The sequence below is a fragment of the Puma concolor genome, chromosome C2 (genome assembly GCF_028749965.1).
Source record: "Puma concolor isolate L17-30 chromosome C2, mPumCon1.1.hap2, whole genome shotgun sequence".
NCBI classification, from domain to species: Eukaryota; Metazoa; Chordata; class Mammalia; order Carnivora; family Felidae; genus Puma; species Puma concolor.
The window spans coordinates 129,332,624-129,360,125 of NC_141675.1; the positions used below are offsets into that span (position 1 = coordinate 129,332,624).

The 27,502-nt window shown below is 34.9% G+C and overlaps 1 protein-coding gene across 21 annotated transcripts in view; it reads right to left on the bottom strand.

Moving 5' to 3' along the window:
- Nucleotides 1-27,502, bottom strand: part of ROBO2 (roundabout guidance receptor 2) — a 1,716,380-nt gene that overhangs the window by 75,533 nt on the left and 1,613,345 nt on the right. For all 21 annotated transcript variants that reach the window (XM_086675717.1, XM_086675722.1, XM_086675715.1 and 18 more), the window contains 8 exons: nucleotides 26,493-26,698; nucleotides 22,034-22,115; nucleotides 21,172-21,334; nucleotides 19,372-19,538; nucleotides 14,934-15,055; nucleotides 6,661-6,892; nucleotides 3,823-3,947; nucleotides 1,403-1,574 (listed from right to left, as the gene is read on the bottom strand). In XM_086675717.1, coding sequence (XP_086531843.1) covers nucleotides 1,403-1,574; nucleotides 3,823-3,947; nucleotides 6,661-6,892; nucleotides 14,934-15,055; nucleotides 19,372-19,538; nucleotides 21,172-21,334; nucleotides 22,034-22,115; nucleotides 26,493-26,698 — 1,269 coding nt within the window. The remainder of the gene's footprint in view (nucleotides 1-1,402; nucleotides 1,575-3,822; nucleotides 3,948-6,660; nucleotides 6,893-14,933; nucleotides 15,056-19,371; nucleotides 19,539-21,171; nucleotides 21,335-22,033; nucleotides 22,116-26,492; nucleotides 26,699-27,502) is intronic.

Below are 27,502 nucleotides of genomic sequence, written 5' to 3' on the forward strand. Positions count from 1 at the left end.
AAATTGTTGTTCACTAAAATTTAAAAATTTGCTGATCAAAAGACACTATTAAGAAAATAAATGCATAGACCAGGAGAAAATATTTGCAATACAAATATATGACAAAGATCTGTACTCAGAATATAACTTCTTCTACCCAGTAACAAGAGACAAGCAATACAATTTTAAAAAGGCAGAGATTTGGAAATTTTACATAAGAAAATATGCAAATGGCCAATAAACACATGTAAAATTGTTCAACATCACAAGCTATCAAAGAATATTGATGTTTAAACAACAGTGAGGTAGTCTTTTAAACTCATTAGAATAACTAAAATTATGGACTGGCAACTTCAAATAATGTAGATGTACAAAAAGTGAAAGTCATATTCTTTGTTAATGAGAGTATAAAATTATACAACAATATGAAAAAGTGTTTGCAGGTTTTTATACACTATGTCAATCCTATTACCCAGAAATGCCACTTCTAAATGTTTCTCTAAAGGAAATAAAAACGTATGTACTCAAAAAGACTTACACAAGAATGTTCACTCTCTCAGGAGAAAAGCAGAGAAACAAAACATGATACATTCACCAGACTGAATACTGCTCAGAAATAACACATATGAATTGCAAACCTGGGTAAATCTCAAAACACATTGTTTAGTGAAAGTTAGACACATATTATTATATTTTGTCTGATTCCACTTAGATATATTTCAAGAACAGGCAAACACAATGCTACTAGGGAAAAATGTTCTGTAATGATGATAATAGATTTGATAGGCATTTCTTCGTGGGGGCACCTGGGTGGCTCGGGAGGTCAAGTGTGTGACTCTTGATTTCGGCTCAGGTCATGATCTCAGGGTTTGTTGGTTTGAACCCTGCATGGAGCTCTGCCCTTACAGGGAAGAGCCTGCTTGGGATTCTCTATCTCCCTCTCTCTCTGCCCTCTTCAGCTCTCTCACTCTCTCTTTCTCAAAATAAATAAGTAAACTTAAAAAAAAAAATAGGGATTTCTTCTCCAGGATAATATCCTCCGATTAAAAAGTTTCTTCTGGCATGTTTCTGGTTAAATTTTGACATTTTCCTGGCTAAAAGGAAGTATGCAGGTTTGAAATATAATGCATTTTTTTTCAGTAACTGCCTCATTTCCTATTATATTTCAATGGCATCAATATTATTCATGAAATTACTGATTGAAAATTATTTTCAAATTAACTTTCAGCATTTAAAGACTTAGTGCTAATAATTTAAAGAAGTTTGTGGGAATCTTAAGAGCACAAGAAATTGCTAATGATTTCTTCAAGAAGCCCTAGTGAGTCAGCCTATTTGCCTATGTGATGAGGGCACCCTCTCAATCATTGCTGCATATCCACTCTTAGGATATAGGTTAAAAAAACCTACACACACTGGTACTTACCAATTATTATCGGCTGCGGTTCACTTTTTACTCCAATCCCTGCACTGGTACTAGCTGCAACCTCTACCCGGTATTGAATACCTGGGAATAATCCACCAATTATGACAGATCGAATGGCTGCATCCACAGTTTTGTTGATATGGAATCGCGTTTCATTCCCCAGACACCAGATCTATAAAAACGTAAAGTGAATAACAAAAGAATATAAAATTATCCTTTCTGTTAAATTGATGAAATATTTTTGAGTAGTAACCAATCTATTCTCTAGGCTTATAGAAATATTTGTAAATGACATTTTCGAGAGCCTAATTTTGCAGTTTATTTATATATGTGTATGCGTGTGTGTGTGTGTGTGTGTGTGTGTGTGTGTGTATTAAAGGAAGAAAAATAATAAAAAAAGGAAGAACAATAAGGAAAGCTAAAACTATGCCATGTTCCTTTATACCTTATAATCAACACTGAACGCTCATCACACAATGATTCTTTTAACACTTCTGTAAAATGGTCTTTGGTTACACACAACATTCGGGTATGGATTAAAACACATAAACTCCTCTGCTTAATTTATTTATCAAGATTTATTATGCATATAATCTATTAAAATACAATGATTATGAGTTGTAATATCCAAGGTATATAGGCACACAACTAAGTAATTTATATTTTATTTAAGAAAATATTAACTTACCCAGAAGTAGTTAACAAGATTAATTGACCTAAGTTATAAGTATTGACTGAGATGAAATTAAAGCCAGTATTTACATCGACAGTAATAAATCTTAATATTGATCAAAACATATGTACACACACACATACACATGCATGAGAACAAAGTGGTGAAAAGTCTTTAAACACTGATGTGAGAGAACCTAGGCTTTTACCACAAGTAATAATAACATTTTAAGGCATACTTTTTTTCTGAGATAATGGGGATTTGTTACTGTCAAATGCATTACAAAAAGAATTACACTGTGAACATATATTTGTATTCATAACACACAGTATTTCATAATCTACATATAGACACATAATTGGGAACACACATAGTTTGTTCCTGAAATGGGTAAATTCCTGACTTTTTATTTAAAATAATTCTTGCAAAGTGTATATTTCTTTTATTTGCACAATGATATCTAAATTACTAATGTAGGAATATTTAGGCCTCACCAAAATATACACTTTGTTACCAAAATAAGGCAATCTCATATGAGTGAGAAAGGTTACAATTTAGGACAAAATTTATCATGTTATAATCAAAATCAGTATTTAAGTAAATGGAATTTTACTTAAATTTAGTTCCAGATAATACATAAGTATAATCTTAACTTCATTAAAACACACACACACACACACACACACACACACACGCGTGCACATGCACACACGCACGCACAAGAATAGATCATACTTTGCTCTTAAAACGATGTGCTCTAATCCTTGTAAAACATAATATATATATTTATAATTATAATTATGCTATTGTAAAACTTATATTTCACACACATGTTTCTTTATAAAGTGATGGGAATAATTTTAGAGTAAGTGCTTCTGTACATTGCTTGTTCCAGTAAGTTAACCTTTAACTTAGGAAAATTCTATTTTGAATTTATTATTTTTTATTAGAAATAACAGAATTCAATCTGCAATGATTTCAGTGCAATTATTCAGCTTCATTTTACATAACAGCTATAAACTTTTGGGGTGAGGTGGGGTGTCTAGTTTTCTATTCTAATAGATCTATCTAGCATGTTAATTTTCAAAATTCCATAAATAACTATTAATAGCAAAAATCATAGTTTTGAATTTTTATAAGGTTTAATGAGGTGTTTTACTGTTGCATGTGTTCTAATCACATCACAGCTAATCAAAATTTTATTTCTCAAAGTTAGACTTCTTCTGTCTCTTAAACATCAAACGATGGCAAAAAGACAATGGATGTACACTGTTTCTAAACAGCAACAAATTTATCAGGAGCCTCCGCCTCCAACTTTCTAAACCTTGGAAGCATCTTTTCATGAGACCACAGTTTAAACATATCCCTGCTAAGGTCCATTACAAAGAAAGTTAATAACAATGATACAGGAAGTTTCTGGAAGGAGAGTTTCACTACCCACTCTTGAACACAATCTCTCTAAATCTTTGAGGTTCTGAAATCATGCCATACTAAAAAAACCAAAGACCAAAAACCAAACACTCCACTGTTATGGTTTACTAGTCCAAGTGAGTTTGTGTTATCTGCGTCTTGGGGTTCGTTTCTAACTCCTTATGCATTTGTTTCTTTACCTGTCATAAAACAATATAAAAATTACGTTACACACAGACTCAATCAGAGAGCCTTTGGAGACATGCTTCACGCATGTGACACTGAGACTTCTTTGAGAAGCTTCTCTGTGAGCCTTTCTTCTTCACTCAGGCCCTACCTTGTATTCTTGGATAATTCCATTCTGATGGTCTGGAGGAGGAGGATCCCAGGAAACACTAATACTTGTGCTATTGTGGCTTCCAACTGTCAGCACAGTGACAGATTGTGGAGGGGCACTTGGGGCTGCAGAGGAAGTAATTAGAATAAACACAAACTGTAAGTCTTGATGTGCATTAATACTGCTTATAGAATATGAGGATAAGTAGCATGAGGTCTGGTTTCCAGTAGTTCTGAATTTGCATGTATTATTCAACAGTGACAGTTTTTTTTTAATGTCCTTTAAATATAATGGATAGATTTAAAGCAAATACAACAGCTGTGTTAATATGTGCTCAATAATAAATTTAACAACTTACATTCTAATGAGTGTTTTCTGTATGCCCAGCGCTGAGCTAAGTGTCATATTTAATTATCACACTAACCTCAAGAAGTAAAAACAACTCTTATCTCAGTTTTACAGAAAAGGAAAGAAGAGAGTACTGTCTAAGAAGAGAGCTGTCTAAGTCAAACACCAAAGCAGAATTTGAACCCAGGGATGTCCGGCTATAGAACTTTGGTTCTTTGACTCCAATAGGCTCTCTTTCTGGAAAAAAACAAAACAAAACAAAACACCCCTTTCAAAAGTATTCTGAGAGGATGCATTCCTCAAATTGTCATCAAATGTTTTCTCTGAATGGTGTCATTAATGACAGTCTTTTTGTTTTGTTTTATTTTGTGTTTAATAAATAAAATTAGAAACACAGCAATAAATTTCACCAATATAAGAAAATATACTTTTTTTCATATTGGGAAAAATAATTAACATATACATAGTCTCATAACGTAAGATTTAAAACTTATATAGATGGGCAAGACTTTCTGAAGTTATAAATGAAAACAGTTCATGTTGGGTCAGATGTGAAATGGATAGGTTTTAATTTCCTATACATCTCATTCTTTATGGTTTCTCCTATAACTAATTATAATCATACTGAGAAAAGATGAGTGAGAAAAAAATTTCTGATTTTAGACTGCAGCATCTGCTCTCCAGTCTATCTGAGAGCTGAAAAATACTGATTTACAGGAATTTTATCAATTTTCAGTAAATCTCTGAGTAGGAAAAACAAAATGAAATACCAGTTGAAACAAAAATCAAAGAATTTTGTGGCATTAAAGGATTTCTGTGTAAAAAGATCAATGCTTTCGTAACTCTAGAGTTTAATCCTTTGAACATATGTACAATTGAACAGTAAAAGATATTTTAAAAGCCTATTGATAAAGTCTCCCACGTTTAGTAAATTTGTCACTGAGGTATGACCATATTTGCATCAAGATATTGGATATACACAGACATGGTAGCACGATACCACTCTTTATTATTCCTCTATATGATAACATTGCTCCAACATAGGGCACAATGATATAAATCCAACCACGTGTTCACCAGTGTTGTGGTGCATTGAAAAATAACACTTTTGAAAACTGCTTTCTCATTTGCCTTGCTGCCTGCTTAGAGAGAACGTCATTCCCGCTCACCTGACAGGTCAGTTATTCCAGGGCTCAGCTTCTTTCTACAGGTGTGGAAGAGCCCAAAACACTGCTGGCCATTCCCACATGCAACCCAGCTGAGTTCCCGTTTTTTACCTTCCGAAGGCCACATGCGTTGGAAATGAACGCATACCGAATGGTGCCAAATGTCTAGTCGAGAGGAAAAGTCTCCCTATGGTGAGATTCATTTGTGGAAGGAGGTAGGCTTCAACTATAGCATTCTGTATCAAATTTGCCCACGGCACTCAGGAGTACTACGTATTTTCAATATAAAGTACATTTTAATGGTGGATGAAGATATTATTAATTTTTAGGAATTTTTTCTTTACATATCGTACAAGTAGATTAATGGTATCTTTAAGATAAGTACTACGGCCCATGTCAGTGTATCACATTGTAAACCAATGTGAACATAACATTTTCACTGGGATGCTGATTAGAAGGTATGTATAACTTAACAGCTCTTTTGTCAAACATGAACATCTACATTAGCATAAGCAACCTACATACATTTTCTTAAGTTGTTCTCATATGGATTTATAAGCAATGGCTTTTTTACAGAGCTGTGCACATAAAATTAGTAGAAAAGCAGAAAAGGAGGAGGTTATTGTACTTGGCATCCGACTTTTTGTACTTTGATAGTACCATATATTATAAGCCTCTCGTTTAGTGAAGGGGACACTGGTAAATTACTGATTCAAAACCACGTTAATTTCACGTCCATCACAGATTGACTTTAAAGTATCTGTGTGCAAGACAATTTCTAAATGGGGGAGGGGGAGGGAAAGTCACTAATAAGAATGCTATTGCAAACATGCAAGTGGCCTTCTGAATGAGAAGTCAGACTGGCAGAGCCCACAGGGAAGGAGGCTTATAAAAAACAAAACAAAACAGAACATACAAACAAACAATACAAAAACAATGTAATGCTCTGGTACGTCAGAAAAAAGAAGACAATGAATAGCCTGTGTTCTTGAGTTTCTAGTAGCCTGTCCCTTAATGAAGCCAAATGAGCTCAATCCATATTAAGAAAAATAATATGGGACAATATCATAATCAAATTCCATTGTACTGACAAACTTTGGAGTAAATGTTTACTGAAGAAAAATTCACATTACTTAAATGCCATTTTTAAAAATCTCTCAGAATGTATGTGATTCTCAGAAAAAGGAGAAAATGACACTTCCTGAATTCACTTTTTATATCCTCTCTTGATATTCTTCTAAGGTAGGTGATAAATTAGAACTTCAACAGAAATTGGCTTCGTTATGTTTTAAGTTTGCCTTTTGTTAGAAATCTGAAAACTGACCTTCTTCAGTAGTACGAACTATTTTAGATTCACTATCCATTCCTTGGAACTCATTAAAATATGGTCGAACTTTAATCTCGTAAGTCACCCCCTTTTTCAGGTTGACTAAGACAGCGCTTCTCTCGGTTGGGACTTTGGCATCTAAATTCTGCCATGCTGATGTAGCCTGCAGGCCTGAAGTCTGACGATACATCACTCGATAGCCTTGAATAAACTGGGGCTGGCGATCAACCTGAAAAACACAGCATAAAACCAAATGGAAACATTTTAGATATGACAATGAACCCATCCTCATTTCTCTTGTACCTATTTCAGTCTTCAACTCTCATCTGGGTGACACCACTGCTTGGTAATTTATCTTCCTGCTTCTTGTATCCAATTCCAGTTCTGAATTCACATGGCCCTCAAGTTATTATTCCCAAAATGAAGAGTGGAACAACTCTCTCTCCTGTTTAAACTACTCCATAGTATCTAAGATATCTACTTAGTTAATTCAAATTCCTTAAAGTAGCACAAAGGTCTGATAAAGCCCAGACCTGCTGATTTGTCTAGCTTCATTTCTCATCTGTCCATCCTCTTCCTATATTCAACAGTTCCCATTGTTATGAATGGATATGTAATGTGCTGCTTCTCAGGAATTTCCATTCTTATCTTTTGTCCATTCACTAACGTCTTTACTCACTCAAAACCTTTCTTGAACTCCTACTAATCAAGTTACTGGTCAAACTACATTTATAACTAATACACATTAAAAAATGCTGTGAATGAGATGGACAAGGAGCTAGGAAAACCTGGAGTAGAGAAGAAGTTGACAGAATCAGGAAGGTGAGAAAGCATTTCCCTGAAAAAGAGCAAGTGCTGGGATCTGCAAGGAAAGTAGGATCAATTATTCCTGAGGAAGAAGTGTAGAAACAGCATGTATAAAATTTCTATGGTGGGCTGCCTGGGTGGCTCAGTAGGTTTAGCATCCAACTCTTCATTTGAGGTCAGGATATGACTCCAGGGGCGCGGGTTCGAGCGCTGCATCAGACTCCATGCTAAGTGTGGTGCCTGCCTAAGATTCTCTCTCTCTCTCTCTCTCTCTCTCTCTCTCTCTCTTTTCTCTCTCCCTCCCTCTGCCTGCTCATGCACATGCTCTCTCTCTTTCTCTCTAAAACAACAAGCAAACAAACATTCCTATGGCTGGAGGAAGTATATGAGAAGACTGGGAATTGTGAAGCTAGAGCATCTGTTTTAAAGGAATATGAAGGGGCATCTGATTGGCTCAGTCAGTTGAGTGACTGACTCTCAATTTAGGCTCAGGTCATGATCTCACAGTTTGTGGGATCGAGCCCTGCATAGAGCTCTGTGCTGACAAATGTGGAATCTTGATTGATCCCCTCTTTCTCTCTGCCCCTCTTCTGTTTTCATTTCCTCTCCCTCTCTCTCAAAATAAATAAACTTTAAAAAGGCATATGAAAAACTCTTATCCACTAGCAAATTATTAAATGAAAGACTTTAATTCCTTGAATTAAACCCTTGAATAGACCCACTATTGGCACAATTTGATAACTCTCTATTGGAGTTTCACCATTGTTTCATTTTCAGGGAGAAGAGGATTTTTAGCTTTTTAAATATTTTTAATGACATTTTTTATAAGAATTGCTTGGTTTCGGGGCGCCTGGGTGGCGCAGTCGGTTGAGCGTCCAACTTCAGCCAGGTCACGATCTCGCAGTCCGTGAGTTCGAGCCCCGCGTCGGGCTCTGGGCTGATGGCTCAGAGTCTGGAGCCTGTTTCCGATTCTGTGTCTCCCTCTCTCTCTGCCCCTCCCCCGTTCATGCTCTGTCTCTCTCTGTCCCAAAAATAAATAAACGTTGAAAAAAAATAAATTTAAGAATTGCTTGGTTTAAAAATAACTATCACAGCACCTTCTTCAATTAATTTTCCATAGATTATAGTTTAATAGCCATATTCTAAGAAGCCTTTAACTTGACATATTTCACTGTCAAATAAAGTATAAAACTTAATGGAGAAGAGATGGAAGGACCTCATTTCAGGAAAAGTTGAGAGAGAAGAAATAGAGAAGATGAGAAGGAAAATGGTTATTTCAACTTTTTAAAAACTTCTTCATCCAACTATTAACACATGAATAAAAGGTATTCCCTTATGTATTAACTTCTAACATTTATTTTTTAGTTGCTGCATTTAACAATTATCTTTAAGTGAAAGCAGAAAATTTTAAAACACAGAACCTCAATCAAAATATAGTGGAACAAAGGGGCATTTTTCTATATTTAGAACGTCCAAGCTAGAGAATCCATGAAGCCGGTGGGCTGAACATATGTGTTTCTATGTCTAGCTAAGTCTTAACAACTTCCTTCATCCACCTCCATCTAACCCTCAAAGACTTTCTGGAATTAGTGCTATACTCATATGAGATTATGTCAAGAAAAGTTATCCCAGCTCTGATGCCAAAGCTCATGATCTTTGAATCTTTATCCATGCTTGGTGTTTTTACCAACAGGCATAATTTTTGAAGCGCAGAAGTTGTTCTGACACTACAAACAAGGCAACTCAAAAGCAAAAGTTAAATTGATGAGAGCCAAAGAGAGATGTCTTTAATCAAAACTGTCAATGTTCAAAAATTCCTTGCAGCATATGTTAAAACAACATTAAGCTGGCATTTTATAAACTTCTCTGCATTCGCTTTAAGTGAATTTATATACTGAAAGAAAGACATAACTCACAATAATAGCTTGTTAATACTGAAAGAAGCAAGCTGTGTTTTTAGGAAGAACATTAAGCAGCTGTTTCCAGATGAAGAGAGTGTGTAAATCAGGGTAAATTGGTTTTATCCATGTTTGGTTTTCATTAATTAAGTGTTTTAGGGACTTTATGAAGCTAATGTTTACTACACAGCATCGCCTTGCTCACTTCAGTGTACATTGCGTTTAACCAGTATATTCTCATGGCTTGCTTAATAACTGAATAGTTTAACTTGGTTTTGTGCAGTTGCAATATTCTTTTCAGAAGAAAATTTGTTGTTACAGGTGGAAGCAGAAATGAAGATGCCGAACATTACCTTTCAAAAACTAGGTGGGATTTGTATTGGATATGTGTTCTGTACCACTGACTTTTAGAGCACATTTTGACAGGTGGTCATTTTCAAGTTAAACCATATGCTTGTCACTGATTTTATTAAAATTCTGTTTATAAGAAGGAAGATTTTCTTTAGAGTTGATGATAATCAGAGTCCGGCCACAAAACCATGGGTTTACAGAATTTTAAAAATTTGTATTTTCTGAAGCAGGAATAAAAAAGCGTTGTCTTCAGGAAAAAGGCAAAGGATGAAGCAAGTTTCCATCTTCCAAGGAAGGTCCCAAATGAGCTACAGTTCAGCCTTTTAAATTTTCTAAGCCTCAGTTTTCTTTTCTTTTTTTTTTTTAGAGATAACTATTGTTTTATTTATTTATTTTTTATATAACTTATTGTCAAGTTAGCTAACATACAGTGCATATAGTGTGCTCTTGGCTTTGGGAGTAGATTCCCGTGATTCATCACTTACATACAACACCCAGTTGAGCCTCAGTTTTCTTAATTTGCTCAAATAATATTCATATTACATGGGTCCAGATACAATTAAGTGGCTATTATAAGTTAAAGAATTTTGTAAGTTGTAGGGATGCACAATGACAGAGCACCCTTGTTAAGTTAGGGATATGGTAAAGACAAAAAAAGGTCCATATGTGACCCTCAAATCAGCATGCCCATAAATGTTTAAGTGAGATGCTTACCACCATCTTTTCAATTAAAAAAAAATCCATCTCAATTGAAAATTCAAAGTGAATTTTCTTTCGTGAGCTAAGCCTGCTAAGTGGCTGATCTGGATTAAGCTGAGATCTGAAATTCTAGTTTGCCAATGCACACTTTCAATTTCAGCAGCTGTGATGTTTAAAGGGCAAAGGATCTGTGTTCTTTTTGTCCTTGAACAAAAACAAGACAGACAGACAGACACACACACACACACACGAATAACTGTTTATGAAATAAGAGATTTATTGCTATTTTCTTTGTGAAACATTCATTTTCTTACAATTTTTGCCTACCCTCATTATAAGAGCAGTCATCTTTAGAAAGCACCCATTACTAACTACTGTTACTTCAAGATTAGCCTTGGTAAACCACGTCAGCTGGCCTCCAAATCTAAATACATGGGTTGGGGGATATATTTCTCTTCTCTAATATCACATCTGTAATTCAGATACTAACAGTGTAATAATTTATTTATTTATTTTTATTTATTTATTTTTTAACATGAAATTTATTGTCAAATTGGTTTCCATACAACACCCAGTGCTCATCCCAACAGGTGCCCTCCTCAATGCCCATCACCCACCCCCCCTCCCTCCCACCCCCCATCAACCCTCAGTTCATTCCCAGTTTTTAAGAGTCTCTTATGGTTTGGCTCTCTCCCTTTCTAATTTTTTTTCCCCTTCCCCTCCCCCATGGTCTTCTGTTAAGTTTCTCAGGATCCACGCAGTGTAATAATTTAAAGAACGTATACATTTAGCAGTTGAAAATATGACATGGAAGTAAAACATTTGGCTATAATTTCTTTAGCAACTGACCCCTCCCCCATTCTGACTTTATTTCACTAAAGTTACCTCTCAGATACACACTTACCTCATGTGTAACTACTGATTCGTGGGGAACAATACCCTGTGATATAACTGAACACTTTCTTTTTTAAAACAAAAATAAAAATGTATTTAAACAACTGATCTGATCATTCAACAGACAGTAATTGAAAGGGCATTCTGTAATAGATGCTCTGCATCATTTCACAAAAATGAAAAACATGGACTCCAGACTCACAGAAGCCAAACTCATGAGAGAGAAAGATATGCAAACTAATAATGACAAGCTTCGTGGGACACAGAGATGAATATGACAAGGTTCCTCTCCTGGAAGAACTCCCAGACTACAGACCTGCAATTTTGATCTAATTTGATTTATTCTTTTAAACTCAGTGACTTTTAAAGTGATTAACTTCATAAACATAATGACTTTGATTCTTACTCAAATAATTTCCACATTTAGAAGCAGCTTAAAAGAAGTCCTTTCAAAACTCCCCACAGAGCTGAGACTTTCTCAATTGAGATTGAAGAAAAATCTGCTTTAAAAATACAACTATTTGCTTGGCTTTCTAGTTTTATATTTGGCCAAAGTTACAGAGAGATGGAAGAGGCATGTCAGATACTACCCTTCCTGTGTCACTGGAAAAATGATGAGGTCATTATGTTCCTTCCATGGGAGTAGAAGAAAAGAAATCATTATACACAGAAAACAGGATAAGTCTATGCAAAATAATGTTAAAAATGGAATCAGAAACAATGTAGTCTTAAATAATTATTACATACTTAGTTTTATTGTTGTTGAAGTGTTATCCACTTTTGTACCCATAGGCCAAAATTTTGATCATGTGATCTGGCTTAAGAAGTAACAAAATGTCCCCATCTAGGACCTGATGCCAAATCAATTCCACCATTAAAAGGTAGGCCTTCTGAATATATATTTGTCTACAGTTTATCTTTAAAGTAAAAACACACACACACACACATACACACATACACACACAAAAGTATATTTAAAGTAAATAAATTCTAATCCTATTTTTACAGGTGTGGGATATTGGGAATATTGTTCAACCTGAATACACTGGCTTCCTTTTATAAAGTTATAGAAGTACACTAGCCAGCCTTAAATGTCATTTTGGGTTTTGAAAGTAAGTGGTGATGCCTTTTCTGGTGCCTGAAGATAGAGTTAATCACTTCTTCTTTGATTGAAACCTCTCTATAGGGTACATATATGCCTGTTATGGCTCTTATCCCTGTCTATTGTCATTAAGAATTTCCATGTTTTTCTCAAGTAGATTTGTGTTTTTTTGATAGTTCTCCACCAGATCTAGTATAAAATTGGCCCACAAAAAATGTTTGTTGAGTTGGATTTGTTCAATGGATTTATTACTGAGGGGACACTGGAATAATTCTCTTTAATGTTACTTTATACTTCAAATATAATTAAGAACTGATGAAACATAACCAGTTTTCCTTTCTCAGCTCCCTTTTTGATGGAGTTGATAAACGGTTATTTCCCTAAAGAAACATGGACTCTAAAAGCGGATGGTGAAAATCCAATTTCTTCTTACTTAGTCATTCTTTTACTACAACAAAAGAGCAATAATAGTGACAAAATTGTAGTCTCCCAGTTAATATCAAAATTAAAGTAAAAATTTTGTAAGTATCTGTAACTCAAATGTCCATTACTTATACAATACACAAGATCTATCACAGACATAGAGGGCTTAAAGAAGTTGTGGTCTTCTAACATCCTGATATATTATGGATTTTTAGAGGTTATAATAGAGAAATCTTAGATATAAATAAGACGTTGGCACTAACTATGTTATGCACAGGGAAGAACATTATCTGGCTCTTCTCAAAACACAGACACATACATAGATACAAACACATATACACAAATGTTAGTATTCTCTAATATGACTAATGTGGCTATTTTTATGCTATTTGTTGTTTTTACTCTAGTGGCTACCAAGTGATCAAAACATTTTGCATTTTATATAACAGTGGGTAGGTTGACATTTAACAATGATGGAATTGAATATTCCTAACTTATACTAACATATCAACTTGCTTCTTAAAATCCATTAGTTTCTTACTATATATGTCCAATTATTAAAATCATATTCATGTTTTGGTGCTGCTACTTGAGATTCGGCTAAAAGAATTTACAGATGATTTATTTAAATTCAGAAAGTAACTCGGTCAAATTAAAAATTTTTGTGCTTCAAATGACACCACTAAGAAAGTCAAAACCAACCCACAGAAAAAATATTTATGGACAAAAAACATTTACAAATAATATATCTGATAAGTGGTTTGTATCCAATATATAACAAGCACAAGTCTAAAATAAGGACAAACAACCCAACTTAAAAATGAGCAAGGAATTTGAACAGACATTTCTGTAAAGAAGATATACAAATGTTCAAGCACATGAAAAGATGGAAAACATCATTAGTTATTAAAGAAATGCAAGTCAAAACCACAAAGATATTCCACTTACACCTATTAGAATGGTTATAATAAAATAGAAGATAACAAGTGTTGAGGAAGTTGTGAGAGAAATTGGTGAGCATGTGGAAGAAACGAACTTTCAAGCATTGCTGGTGAAAACAAAATGGTACAACCACTTGTGAAAACATTTTGGCGGTTGATCCAAATGTTACAGAGGTATCATTTTACTCAGCAATTCCTAGGTAGATACCAAGAGAAATTAAAACACATGAGAGAAATGAAAACATATGTCAACATGTACTCAAATGTTTATGGCCCCCTCGTTCATAGTAGCCCCAAATGGAAACAACTGAAAGGTGCATCAGGCGATGAATAAACAGAGTATTTGATGTATCTGTGTGATGGAAAGGAACAAAGTACTGATACATATATTACAACATGTTTGAACCTGGAAAACCTGACACTGAGTGAAAGAAGCAGGACACGAAAGACTACACATTGCCTGATTTCATTCATATGAGAGGAACCGGCACGTCTACAGAGGCAGAGAGTAGATTGGTGCTTGCAAAGAGCTAAAGCAGGGGGAACGGAGGAGGCACTCCCAATGAACACAGAGTTCTTTCTATTTTCAGATGATGAAATGTCCTAAAGTCAGATTTTGAGGATGATTGCACAATTCTGTAAATAGAGTGAAAACAGAGCTGCACACCCTAACTCTGATAGGTTAATTATATCTCAGTAAAGCTTTTATTTATTTATTTTTTTTAACGTTTATTTATTTTTGAGACAGGGAGAGAGAGAGCATGAACAGGGGAGGGTCAGAGAAAGAGGGAGACACAGAATCTGAAACAGGCTCCAGGCTCTGAGCTGTCAGCACAGAGCCTGACGCGGGGCTCGAACTCACGGACCGCGAGATCATGACCTGAGCCGAAGTCGGACGCTTAACCGACTGAGCTACCCAGGTGCCCCTCTCAGTAAAGCTTTTAAAAAATAAGATGAAACACATCATAGTTCTATTGCAAACTATCTTACTCTTCCATTCTATTGAATATTTTTCTTTTTTGCCATTGATTCCACCTTGATTTAAATGATGAGGGCTTCTATTACTATTTGTGTGTTGAGTCATATTTTCCTTGTTTGATTTGTTTTCTCAAAGGAATAAAAGAAAGTGCCATTAATACTGCCTTTGAAACTTACCGTCCACGTGACTTGAACAGTGGTGGGAGTCAACACAACTGGAGTATGGAGACGGACAATGACATCTCCCAGTTCTTTCTGTACTTGTCTATGGTCCACTCCTTGTGCTGGTGGGCTGATATCTACAGAGATAACCATTCCCAATAGTTAAAAATTCATCGTAGAATTCCAATTTGTATTGTATAAGACAATATTATAGGTCATCAGGTCAATAATTGCAGAGGAAAAAATTGAAACCTTTATTGACAAACACCACAACAACAACAACAACATTAGAGCATATTTACATACATACCACCCAGGGGCTAGGACATAATTTGAGAGATGATATTTATCTTTCCTGAAACAATACTAATAAAAGTGTTCATAATCTCTTACTCCCTTCAAATACATTGTTGTGGAAGATCTATTATTTGCTTATTAAGGAATAAAGTATATGCCATAAGACTTCTTTAGGAACATGAGTTTTCTATAGACGCTGGCATATGGAAAGACTTTCCTGAGTAGTTAACGGAGCAATATCTGAAAACTGCTGTTTAGGAATTTGTTTAATCCCTTGTCCCAATTGGAAGACTGTGTGTTCTTACTCCTTGACCTATTCTAGACTGGAAGCATGGAAATAACATAATCAGGGGAAACTGAGAAGTGAATTATGTCACCAATGGTTAACAAAGTGAGTGAAAGAAGGGAAAATGCCCCTCACCCTCCAAATTCACAGAAATATTTTGACTGAAAAAAGTAGAATACTGATAAACTGTTCTAGAGTAATAAACTTTGAGCAGGACTTCAATATCTGACAAATAAAAAAGGAATTCAGCTGCTTTTTGGAAGTGATAAGAGAGAGGAGAGGGAAAAATCACTGCAATATTTAGAATGATATACTCTCAGCCATATATTGTTTGGCCCTGTATCCATCATTCATATAATACTGCTCTATCGTTCCATACAATGGTTTATATCCTATGTGCCATTAAGAAAAAAACTAAGATAAATTACAGACATTCAATTCATCGAATTGATATCACAGACTAAATTTCACACATACTCAAATCAACTGCTTTAACTGGTGCACAGCAATATTAAGTTGAATTGTTTTTTCTCCAACTATTTTCTTTTTGTTTCTTTTTTTTTTTTTCCAACTCTCTTTCAAGGAAGGAGTCTAATTTGAAATAATTCATTTTTAATCCTGTTTTCTCCTATTTTCTCAGGCCACAATACAACACTCTTGCAAAAATATTTTAAGTGCATATCTCAGTCATAACTTAAATTGGGTACACTAACTTAAATTGGGACATCAATAGTGAAGGGGGTGAGGGTTATAGGCAAAATGGGTGGCGGGGAGTGGGAGGTACAGGCTTTAGTTATTAAACGAGTAAGTCATGGAATAAAAGCTATAGCATAGGGCACATAACCACCAGAAAACAAATTGGTGGTTGCCAGATGGGAGGGGGATACGGATGAAATTGGTGAAGGGGAATGAGTACACATATTTTGATGAGCGATGAGTAATGTATAGAATTATTGAATCATAATATTGTATACGTAAAACTAATATAACACTGAATGCTAATTATGTTCAAATTTTAAAATAAATTAATATATATTTTTAAGCCACAGAATAGGGAACATAGTCAATGATGTTATGATAGTGCTGTATGGTGACAGATGGGTAGCTACTCTCGTGGTGAGCATAGCATAATACAGAGATGATGGCTCACTATGTCGTACACCTGAAACTAATGTAACATTGTGTGTCAACTATACTCAAAAAAATTCAAAAAAGAAAATAAAATTCTCAAGGATCTTAGTATGACTTGGAAGAATGCATTAATTTTGCATTAGCATTTGGTATATAATTAAAGTGTTGCCTTTATTAGTATTTGGAATTTATATTAATAATTTACAAACTTGATTATAATTAAAACAGGATTAAAATATCTTAGAACTCTTCTGTTGTTTTCCAACCTTCTGTACCAATCTGAGTAAAGCACAAACTTATCTCATGACTCAGGATATATATTTGCTGCTATTATCTGGAATATGTAAATGTAAATAATAAAAAAAAATGAGTGAAAAAACCAGGACATTAATATTTGGGAACTACACTTTGATGATTTTCTCCCCAGTTCCAGTGTTTTTCATCCTTAACATAAATAGCATAACTAGTTTTACTTCATTTAGGAAAAAAAACATATTAATAATATTATATGAATAATATTGACCTTTGCTGTCATATCTATGGTCTCCTGTGATATTGATAGGACAAGTATTTGCTGCCTTTCTAAAATAAAAGATTTCTAAGTTCTATGGTACTTAGTATCTTTAAGTATATTTAAAAGCATCTTTAATATCTTTAAGAACGATGTGAATATCTTTAATATTTTAAAAATAAGAGCTCACACAGCAAAGTATTCTTTGAAAAGAAGTGCTTTGCTGAATGCAAAGCTGCTAAAAGTATGATGTCAAAAAATGATCCTGCCATTCAGACACAAAACATGAGTTTTCCTATTAAATATCTGTTAAGAGAACATAAGTCTTTTGCTCTATGTAGTCTCTCAACTGGAACAAGCCAGATCACAAACAACTTTTCATTAATCTTTTGTGACCTTTTCACCAAGAAGTTATTTTATGAGTCAAGATTTAGTGTCTGGCAGTTATGGAATGATCAAGAAGGTCTGCCGGATATAATCACAGCAAGAGTCTCCCCCATCCTGTTATCTTCCACCTTTCACTGCAACTGCACACAAAAACTGACTCTTTCTCTCAACACTAGTAAAAATGACCTTGTTACTGTAATTTCTTGAGTGAAAACCATATATGTCTTCAAGTTCAATAATTTAATTTACTCATTAAATCCAGACACACTAAAGGAGACTGGATCTAAGGAAGGTGAAATATAACCAGTTTCAGATCTTCAAATTCCTTGTTGTACTTTTTCTTTCTCTAGAGACAGGTTCTTTACCTACAGGCCCTTTATCATCATGGAAAATTAATCACATTCCTGCTTAGAGAACAATAGCAAAGTGGCATTCCCTCCTCCCTTGACTGTCATCATGTCAGCAACGTTACAAAATCACGTGGTGACTTTATTTCACTTGATTTCTTGGCGCCCTTCTCTGTTATAATAGCACGCTAGTTACTATCACTGAACTACATTGTAATTATAATAATATTTTTATGGCTGTATGGTGCTTTTCATTGCATAAAAATACTACTTTGAATTATATCCTGTTCAAAACCTTTTACAAATAAGAAATAATTAACCCTTTCTCAAGAACCCTGTGGGAAGCAGGTTGTAACAAATAATAAAGCCATAATGTCTGCTTTATTATTTCCAGCTACTACTAGTAGGAAGGGAAATTGTAATGCAACATCCTGTATTAACCCCTAGACTTCATGACATCTTAATTTGAAGAGACAGGGTAATAAAGATTAGAAGAAAAACTTCAGTTTTGAGATTATAATATGCTGGGTGGTTTTTTTTTTTTTTGAGTTTTTATTTAAATTCCAATTAGTTAACATACAATGTATATTAGTTTCTGGTGTACCGTATAGCGATTCAACACTTCCTATACAACACCTGGTGCTCATCACAGCAGGTGCATTCCTATATCCCCATCAGCTCGTTTACCCATCCCCCGACCTAGCTTCCCTTCGGTAACCATCAGGTTATTCTCTATAGTTGAATCTGTTTCTTGGTTGGCCTCCCTCTCTCTTTTTTCTTTCCTTTGCTTGTTTGTTTTGTTTTGTTCTTTAAATATTTTTTTTATTAGCCAAAAGAATCACATACCTCACAAAGAAAACTTGATTTACTCCTTTCTGAAACAAATTGCTCCTTTAACCATCTGATAAAAGACACTATAGGGATGCTTGTCAAACTTGACCAAACATCACCTGGAGAGCACCTTACCACAGACTGCGGGGCTGCACCCCCAGACCTTCTGAACTGCGGATCCAGAGTCTGCCTTTCTAACATGGTCCTAGGTGATGCAGATACTGCTTCTGTAGGAACTACACCTGGAGACTCTCTGCACTAAAAACAGAATTCTTGAACACTACGAGTAATGATGATATCCCTATCTGGGCATTGTATCCATTAAAGATCAGTTTTTGCTATTGCAAAATTAGTTTCGAAGGCGGCACGTTTCCTCCCTTTGAAATATGGTAAAGCCCTAACTTAGGTGATTTACTCTTACTATGTATATGGACCCAATTATTTTGTTTATCTTTTACTAAACAGACCCTGACAATTCCCAGAAGAGGACACACTCACCAAGGTGAACACCAAGTTCCTTTCTCCTTCCCTGGATCAGGTCTAATGAATCATTGTAATAAGTGATCAGACACACGTATCTTTCCTCACACAATCCCTTTGTTCTCAAAGATCTGCTTAATGCCTCCTTCCAGAACCAGTCATGTTTACAGCTATTGAAATTACCTTGTGTGCGCACAGGATCTGACATCGGGCTCGGGTCGCTCAGACCTTGGGGGTTGATTGCTCTGACCATGAATAAATAGATTGTGTTGGGCCGCAGGCCTCTCACTGTAAAGAGGGTGGTCTTCACATGGTTTGCCACTGTCTGCCAGCTGTTGCTCACGGATTGGCTGAAACATGAATAGGACTTTCATTTAAAGAACTGTCTTAAAGGTATCGGAAATGGAGTTGGGCATCAATGACAAAAGTTAATGGCTGAAAATTAAACACACACACGCACAACACTTGAAGTGTTAAGCCCAATAAATGAAACATTTGGATGATTTCTGTTTATTCAACAACAAAGCCGAGCCCACCTAACGGAAGTGCCATGCACAACAAAATTAAACTCAGCCCAGGAGATGTGACAGCACTTTGCTAATGCACAGCAGCCCACTAAATGAATACCTGTAAAAGGAACAGAGGCCAAGATCACAACATCAAGTTTATACAATAAATATGGTCCTCGTAAATGTATATATATATATACCTTGAAAAGAATTAACCTGTAGAAAGAATAAATGGACTACAGAGTAAATTATGCCAATACATTTTCCTGTTACAAGGTGTGTTTTCTTTTGCATCAATTCCACATGCAATATTATAATAGAGCCTTCTAAAACTACATATCTGTAAAAGAAGAAAGGAAGCACGTAAGGAATATTTTCCCTTGGTCACATTTTTAATAAAATTGTACATTACATAGTACTGTGATTTCTCATCTTCAAATGGTGAAATACCTCTGAAAATATGTGTGGAAACCCCTTAGCAGCCACTTACAGATGGGATGCCCATTTAGAAAACTTTGTCTAGAGACAAATGCTGTTTTTGTTCATAACGAGAAGAAAATTGTGATTTTTCAGGGCCGACCATTTACTTTTCAGCAGTTCTTATATATTAAAGCATGAAAATTATAGAAAAATAGTATTTTGAAAGTTGGACATGACATATTTATTGATCATTACCTTAAATAGATTAGGGAAGCCTAAAATGAAAGTAATGATTTGTCCTAATGCTTGAAAATGACAGTGGCTATCACTATCTTTATAAAGGCAAATCAAAGCACACTGAAACAATGCAAACTTCATTTTCTCATTTGTATAAATATTTTATTAAATTTTCATGGTGATTTTATCATGACATTTGCTAATTTATAGTCTATATCCTTACGTTGATGAAATTTTTTTTTCAAATAGCAACTGGGCATATCTTTGTTTTAGCAACCAGAAGTACATGGAATCAATTCCGTAGCTGTAGTTTTTCATTTTTAAGGCATATCCAATTAATGTATTAAAATATAGAGCATAAAAACAATGGAATGACTTTAAGTTCTGCTTTAATTATTAGGAAGCAAGTTTCCAGGGTTCCATGCCTCAATAAATATTGGAGAACTTAAAAATGTCTGTGCCCAATTGAATTACTTTCTGCCTAGTTCTCATGACAAAAATCTCATCTTAAATCTTTACAATGGTCAAGGTAAAGAAGGGATCTATATGATTATGTCATGAGCTAGATCCCCATAGGCTTAGGCACGGGTAATGCATAATTTAATCCTATAATCAACTTATAAATGAAAGAATAACAACAACAACAACAACAAACTAGAGTATATCCTTGAATAAAATCAGATATAAAAGATAAGTACTGAAAATGCACTGTTAAACATGTTCTTAAGATAAAACAGCAGGATAGCTCACATGAGATTTTAGGATATAGGAACTAAAGCAAAAACCCATGGAGAAAAGAAAAGGAAGTGTCCCATACCTGAAAGCCTCAATGATATATGCACTTGCTGGAAAGGCTCCAGGGGTACCTGGTTGCCAGGACAAGGTGACACTGTTCTTAGTAACATCAGTGACCTGTGGTTTGGATGGTGGCCCTGGCAGGTCACTTAAATCATAATTTTTACTGATTGTTGCTCCAGAGTCTATAGAGGACAAACAGAAAATGCTTCGTTCCTGATTGCATATACTGACATAATACTTAAAAACAGGAAAAACAGTCTGTTAAAGAAATTGACCGGGGCGCCTGGGTGGCGCAGTCGGTTAAGCGTCCGACTTCAACCAGGTCACGATCTCACGGTCCGTGAGTTCGAGCCCCGCGTCAGGCTCTAGGCTGATGGCTCGGAGCCTGGAGCCTGTTTCCGATTCTGTGTCTCCCTCTCTCTCTGCCCCTCCCCCGTTCATGCTCTGTCTCTCTCTGTCCCAAAAATAAATAAAAAACGTTGAAAAAAAAATTAAAAAAAAAAAAAAAAAAAGAAATTGACCTAGACAATGAGCAGTTCATTTTCATGAATCAAAAGTATATAAATGAATATTTGCTTTTCCAACATGTTACCAAATGCTTACTTTCACATAAGCTCTAGAATTGCTTATTCTTCAGAGAGAGATAACAAATACACTTATCAAGGACAAAAAGCAAGAAAACCTCTCCCCTTAACTATATCAGATTGCATATATGCAATGTTTTGTGGAGGAATTGAAAAGTGGCATACGACTTAGTTTTTACATTCAATGAATTTAAAATCTGAATCTGAATTCTGAATCTTCAATTGTTATTTGGTAATGAGCTAATCACTAAAATGGACTCGAGTTTTCTTCTGTTAAGGTAATTCCCAAGGACTCACCAGTCACATCCAGCACAGCACTCCAGGAAGTCTCCCCACTTGAACTTGTAGCCACACAAGTATAAGTACCAGTATCAGAAATCTAGTGTGCAAGGAAGGGAGAGAATTCAACTCTTTCAATTAATTTGTATTTCGTCAATCTCAACAAGGTAATATTTAATTTCTTAAAATGTGGTGTGTTATTTAGCTGTCAAAATTATTCATTAGAATGAATAATAGGTACACATAAAATATTAAAATAAACTCATATATTATTTTATTCATAAAAGGAATTCAATGATTTTTTATTATACTTCTACAATTAAATGTTATTTGTCTGGTAAACTCTCTTTGACCCTCTTGCCTCCATGGTAATGCCCTTATCTTTGTATAACTCCAATTTATAATGGGGCTTCGCTGTGTGAGAGTTACATGCGGGCAACTCAGGAAAGAACTTTTCAGAACCTTATAAATATTCAGAGATGAGAAATGCAAAGCTGTCCTCTCTATCTCCAATACATTACGTTTCAATGGAGAAAATGTACTCAGGAGTAAATAAGCACTGAAATAACACGGGGCTGACTTTTCTTTTTTTTAAGACATGGAGAAAGTGAAGAAGGAAAACACACACACACACACACACACACACACACACACACCCCCTAAGCAACTAAATCTCTCCCCATAAATAAATTAGTATTCACTTATATTTAAGTTGGAGTAGTATGACAGAGAATGAAATAAAGTTGTATCATTAAAAACCAAACAAACCATGTCTATGGAATCATTGCACTTCAGAGCTGAAAGGGACCATGCAAATAACTCATTCACAACTCTTTAAAGCATACTTAAAAATTGCCATTTCATCGGTCACTTAAACTGTTTTTGTTATTCATTTGAAGAGTGGCAAAAGATTTTTAAAGTAGTTGATAATACAATCAGTTTGATCACCAAACTGAATGAGGCAGGTCATCTCACATAAGATTAAAATTCTGTGATAAGGATGAGTCTAATTGTTGATGAAATCTGAGAGTTCATGGAATATACCTGCTGGGTTCAAAATGTAAGTGTATTGGTGACTCAACCTTCCACAACTAAGTCTCAGGTGAATTATTAGTGCATGGATGTTACTGCTGTGCCACTGTTTTAATTGATTTTAAATGTCATTATGTATTGTAACTTGAGTTTCAAAGTGCTCATCATTCGAACGGCACATCATTCTTTGCCATGTTATCTTCATACAATTGTCTTCTATTATACAGCAGGATGATGGGGGATAGCCACTGCAGAAAGAGCCATTCTTTCAAATGTGGCTGTGCATGCATTATAGTCATTAGAAATCTCTCCATTTAAGAAGCATCACTCACAAACTAAATATAATGAGCCAAGGTTGGATTTTAATGCGATGTTCATTTGAATATGGTCTGTGAAAGAGTAAAGAATTTGCATTTTATTATAGCTGTTGAACTAAAATGTAGCACTTGTTATTATGTGCAAATGCTAAAATAAGTGTATGTAGGTAATGCTTCTTAACTACATCTCCTTGTCATTGTGTAGAGACACGGTCTGACATTAGCTGTGGTAGGTAGGTTTTAATGAGTATGGGAATATTCTACTTCTCGAAAGACACAGATTCGGTTACCAATTAGCTGGACCATGAGAATACAGTGTTCATCACGTTATTTTTCCCCCCTTGCATTAAGTACCAGAAAGAAGAAAGAAAGAAAGAAAGAAAGGAAGGAAGGAAGGAAGGAAGGAAGGAAGGAAGGAAGGAAGGAAGGAAGAAACGGTGAGACACAAAGGAATATGACCTACAGAAACCCTCTCTTGACTATACGAATAAAGCACATTTTTAGCTCCCTTTAAAGACAGTCATTTTACAGAAAAAGAACAACATTTTCATACTGGAGTTTATCAAAAGCAATATCTGAAGCTGAAATATCATTGCTAAAAACTCACTCCTGCATTACCATCATCGCCACTACATTCATTTTATTCCTTTAACTTTAAATATTTTCTTTTCAGGTACTTCATATCTCTTCTATCCTTCTCTCTTTATCTTTAACCAAGTGCTTTAAAAAAATTAATGTGCTGGCACACTCTATCACCTGCTTTTCTCCTCGTGTGGTTGGCTGTCGACAAGTCTCCAGGAGCTTGCATCCCAGAGAGACTGCTCAGAAGCCTGTCACAGGGCTCGAAGTTTGTTTGACATCATCAAGCACCTACCTTTAATTGCTTCTTTCAAACACTACTGGGGATCTTGACTATTCAAGCACACCCTTTAATTCAGCAGTACAGTGAAAATGCATTAACCTCCATGGCCCAAGACTGACTTTAGCCCAAAGAGAGAGGTTCAAGTGTTTACTCAAGGAGAGTTGGCATTAATTTTTTAATAACTCTCATTTGTTCAAAGAAGGTTAACAATTAATTTACTATCAATAAAAAGGCTAAAATCTGTACTAATTTACTTTTCTTTTAAGTTAATCTGACAGTATTTTTCTAGTTAAAGCGAAAATTAATGCTTATGTCTTAAAATGAAAATGAAAAAAAAACTATATATTAATGTTATTAACAAATACACAAATTAACAAAAGTTTGTGTGTGTATGTACATACTGCAAAAAGAGTTCTTCTTCCTTTTTTGTATATGTCTGTGTGATACACTGATAAATACCAAATTAAGAAGTGATTGTAAATATATCTGTATTTTAAGATAATAATCCATGTTGTAATTGTTTAAAAATACATGTTACAAAAAATATTTTATCTTCTTCTTCTAGTTTCTGAATGGGAAAATTCAGCATTGTTTTTCCCACTTTTTTTTTTTTTACCTTGGTTCTACTTAAACATTTTTTGTTTGTTTAACATTTATTCATTTTTGAAAGGCAGAGAGAGACAGAGCGCGGATGGGGAGGGGCAGAGAGCGAGGGAGACACAGAAACAGAAGCAGGCTCCAGGCTCCGAGCTATCAGCACAGAGCCCGACGTAGGGCTCGAACTCACGGACCGCGAGATCATGACATGAGCCAAAGTTGGCCACTTAACCAACTGAGCCACCCAGGCACCCCTCTTGGTTCTACTTAGATACCAGATTCTACTAATTGTTCATCCACCAAATAATTTTTAATTAATTTTTGTTCATGCACTATTATATCTTATTTCTGGTTCTCATTCATAATCTTTTGATTATTCTAGCATGTTCTTCTATTTTAGTGTAGTGATTGCCACATGGAGGGGAGGCTGTCTACATTTTGTTGAATGAAGTGAATATACTTGTAGAAGGTGGGTGGTCCCCATGATAACATCCAACTGGTATTCACATCTTGTATAATCAAGTCCTCACCATGAATGTGTGTGGGAACTGTTGACTTGCTTCTAGACAAAAGAATACAGCAAGGGTGATAGTATGTCATATTTGTAATGCATAAGATGTCACATCTTATGTTACATAATATTATAATGCCTGTCTTGCTAGAAGGCTCTGTACTTTCTTGAGTTTCAGGAAGCAAGTAGTCATAATGGGAATATCAGTATGGCAAGGAACTAAAGGCAGCCTTCAGTAAACAGCAAATAAGAAGCTGAGGTAATCAGTATGGTTACCATAAGAACATAAGAACAGCCATAAGAAACTAAATGCTGTTAACAATCATGTTGCTCAGAGTGAACCCTATCCCCAGTCAATCTTCAGATGAGACCATAACCCTGATACCCGATTGTAACTTTGTGACACCTGGAAGTAGAAGACCCAGTTAAGTCATGCCCAGACTGCTAACCCCACAGAAACTATGAGAGTAACTCTATGTTCCTTTAAGCCTTTAAATGTTTGCTAATATTGTTAAATAGCAGTAGACAGCTAATACAATATTCAGAAATAGGCATTTGAGTTGCTTCTGAAGTACGTTTAATATGTTCAGTTGGCAGGAATGGTCATTCTCTAGCACATCATCTTCTGTTAAAAGAACAACAATGACTTGTCCTTGCCCACAGGTTTAAATCTATACTCCAGAGCAACTTAACCAAAAATGTAAGATTTTCCACCCACTAGCCAAAGCTGCCTTTTATGTACTCAATCTTACCTCTAGTTTTTTCCACATAATAGTTTGGCCAAGCCAACTTATCCACAATTCCTTGAAAGCTTCCTTTACTCAAGAGAGTAAATCAGAAGCATTTGACACTTTCCAATTATAAATATCCTATTACTATCATTAACTTCATGTGTTTAAGATTTTAGCTTTATCATTTGGGTAAGTGTGAGCTGGGATAGAATAAAAAGTTTCTAGGTCTGTTATGAACTTATCACCAACATAAGGACTTTCCTTCTAATTTCAATTCATCATTTGTAAAATAAGATATAACATGGCCTACCACAAAAGGTAGAGCAACTGTACTAGTCTGTGAGACTTTAAGTTCACAAAGCAATTTTTCCCTACGGTGATACTTATGCGGAAATGAAGATCCAAATACAAGTCAAACATTACTTACCCGTAAATTCTTAATCTGCAATGTTCCTTGTTCTTGTATAGTTGCTCTTGGATCTCTACCCAGAAAAGTAAATCCCTCCTTTAACCAGCTAATTACAGGAAGAGGGTCACCAGTTGCTTTACATTTCAGTAACGCTGTACCATCTACTGCTAGTGTTTGGTTGGCCGGGCCTTGTAGAATTATGGGTGGAGGTCTATCTGTCAAAACTAAAGGATACGAATATTTTCAGGATATTTTAACTTCTAAGAAGTTATATTATACGATTAGATGTGAATTACACACATATTATAATTTATTCAGCATATTCTTTATCCATTATGTATTTATCGTCTATATATACTATACATACATTATACTTACTGAGGACATACTATTATTTGTAACTAACTCTGAATTACCTACAGTAGATGACAATGAAATAAATTCTGACATTTTATTATTGTTGAAAGTCTTAATCATATTGAAATTAAAATTAAAATATAGAGAGTTCATGGCAGTTATTCATAAAATGTCCATTTTGTCTCTTATAGGCATATTTAAGAAAGTCTGTGGAGTGTCATATGGGTATAAACAATTTTTACTTTTGCTTTTATTATAAATATATGCATAATACATAATATCACCCTTCAAAGCACCTTGCTGTATTTATATAGATTATGATATTTTGGTTGATGTTAAGTTACTAGGTATAAACACTATTTCCAAGACTATGACACTGGGAGTTAGAGTACAGTAATCCAATTCGGATGACATGATTTTACTATTCCTTAGAGTTAAGCAAAGAAATCTATTTGTACTATATTTACGGTATGAAAAAATAGCGTTTTCATTTCAAATAAGTGTTTACCTATATATCAATTTCTATGTTCATCTGGGTAAAATTTATACAATATCATAAACTTCTAGTTCAGTGTTTTTTAAAAAATATTTTGTAGCAGTATTTGCAGTGCCTTTGGAAGTATTTCATAATGATTTAGGAAGTATATCAGAATGTATAGTATGATTTAAAT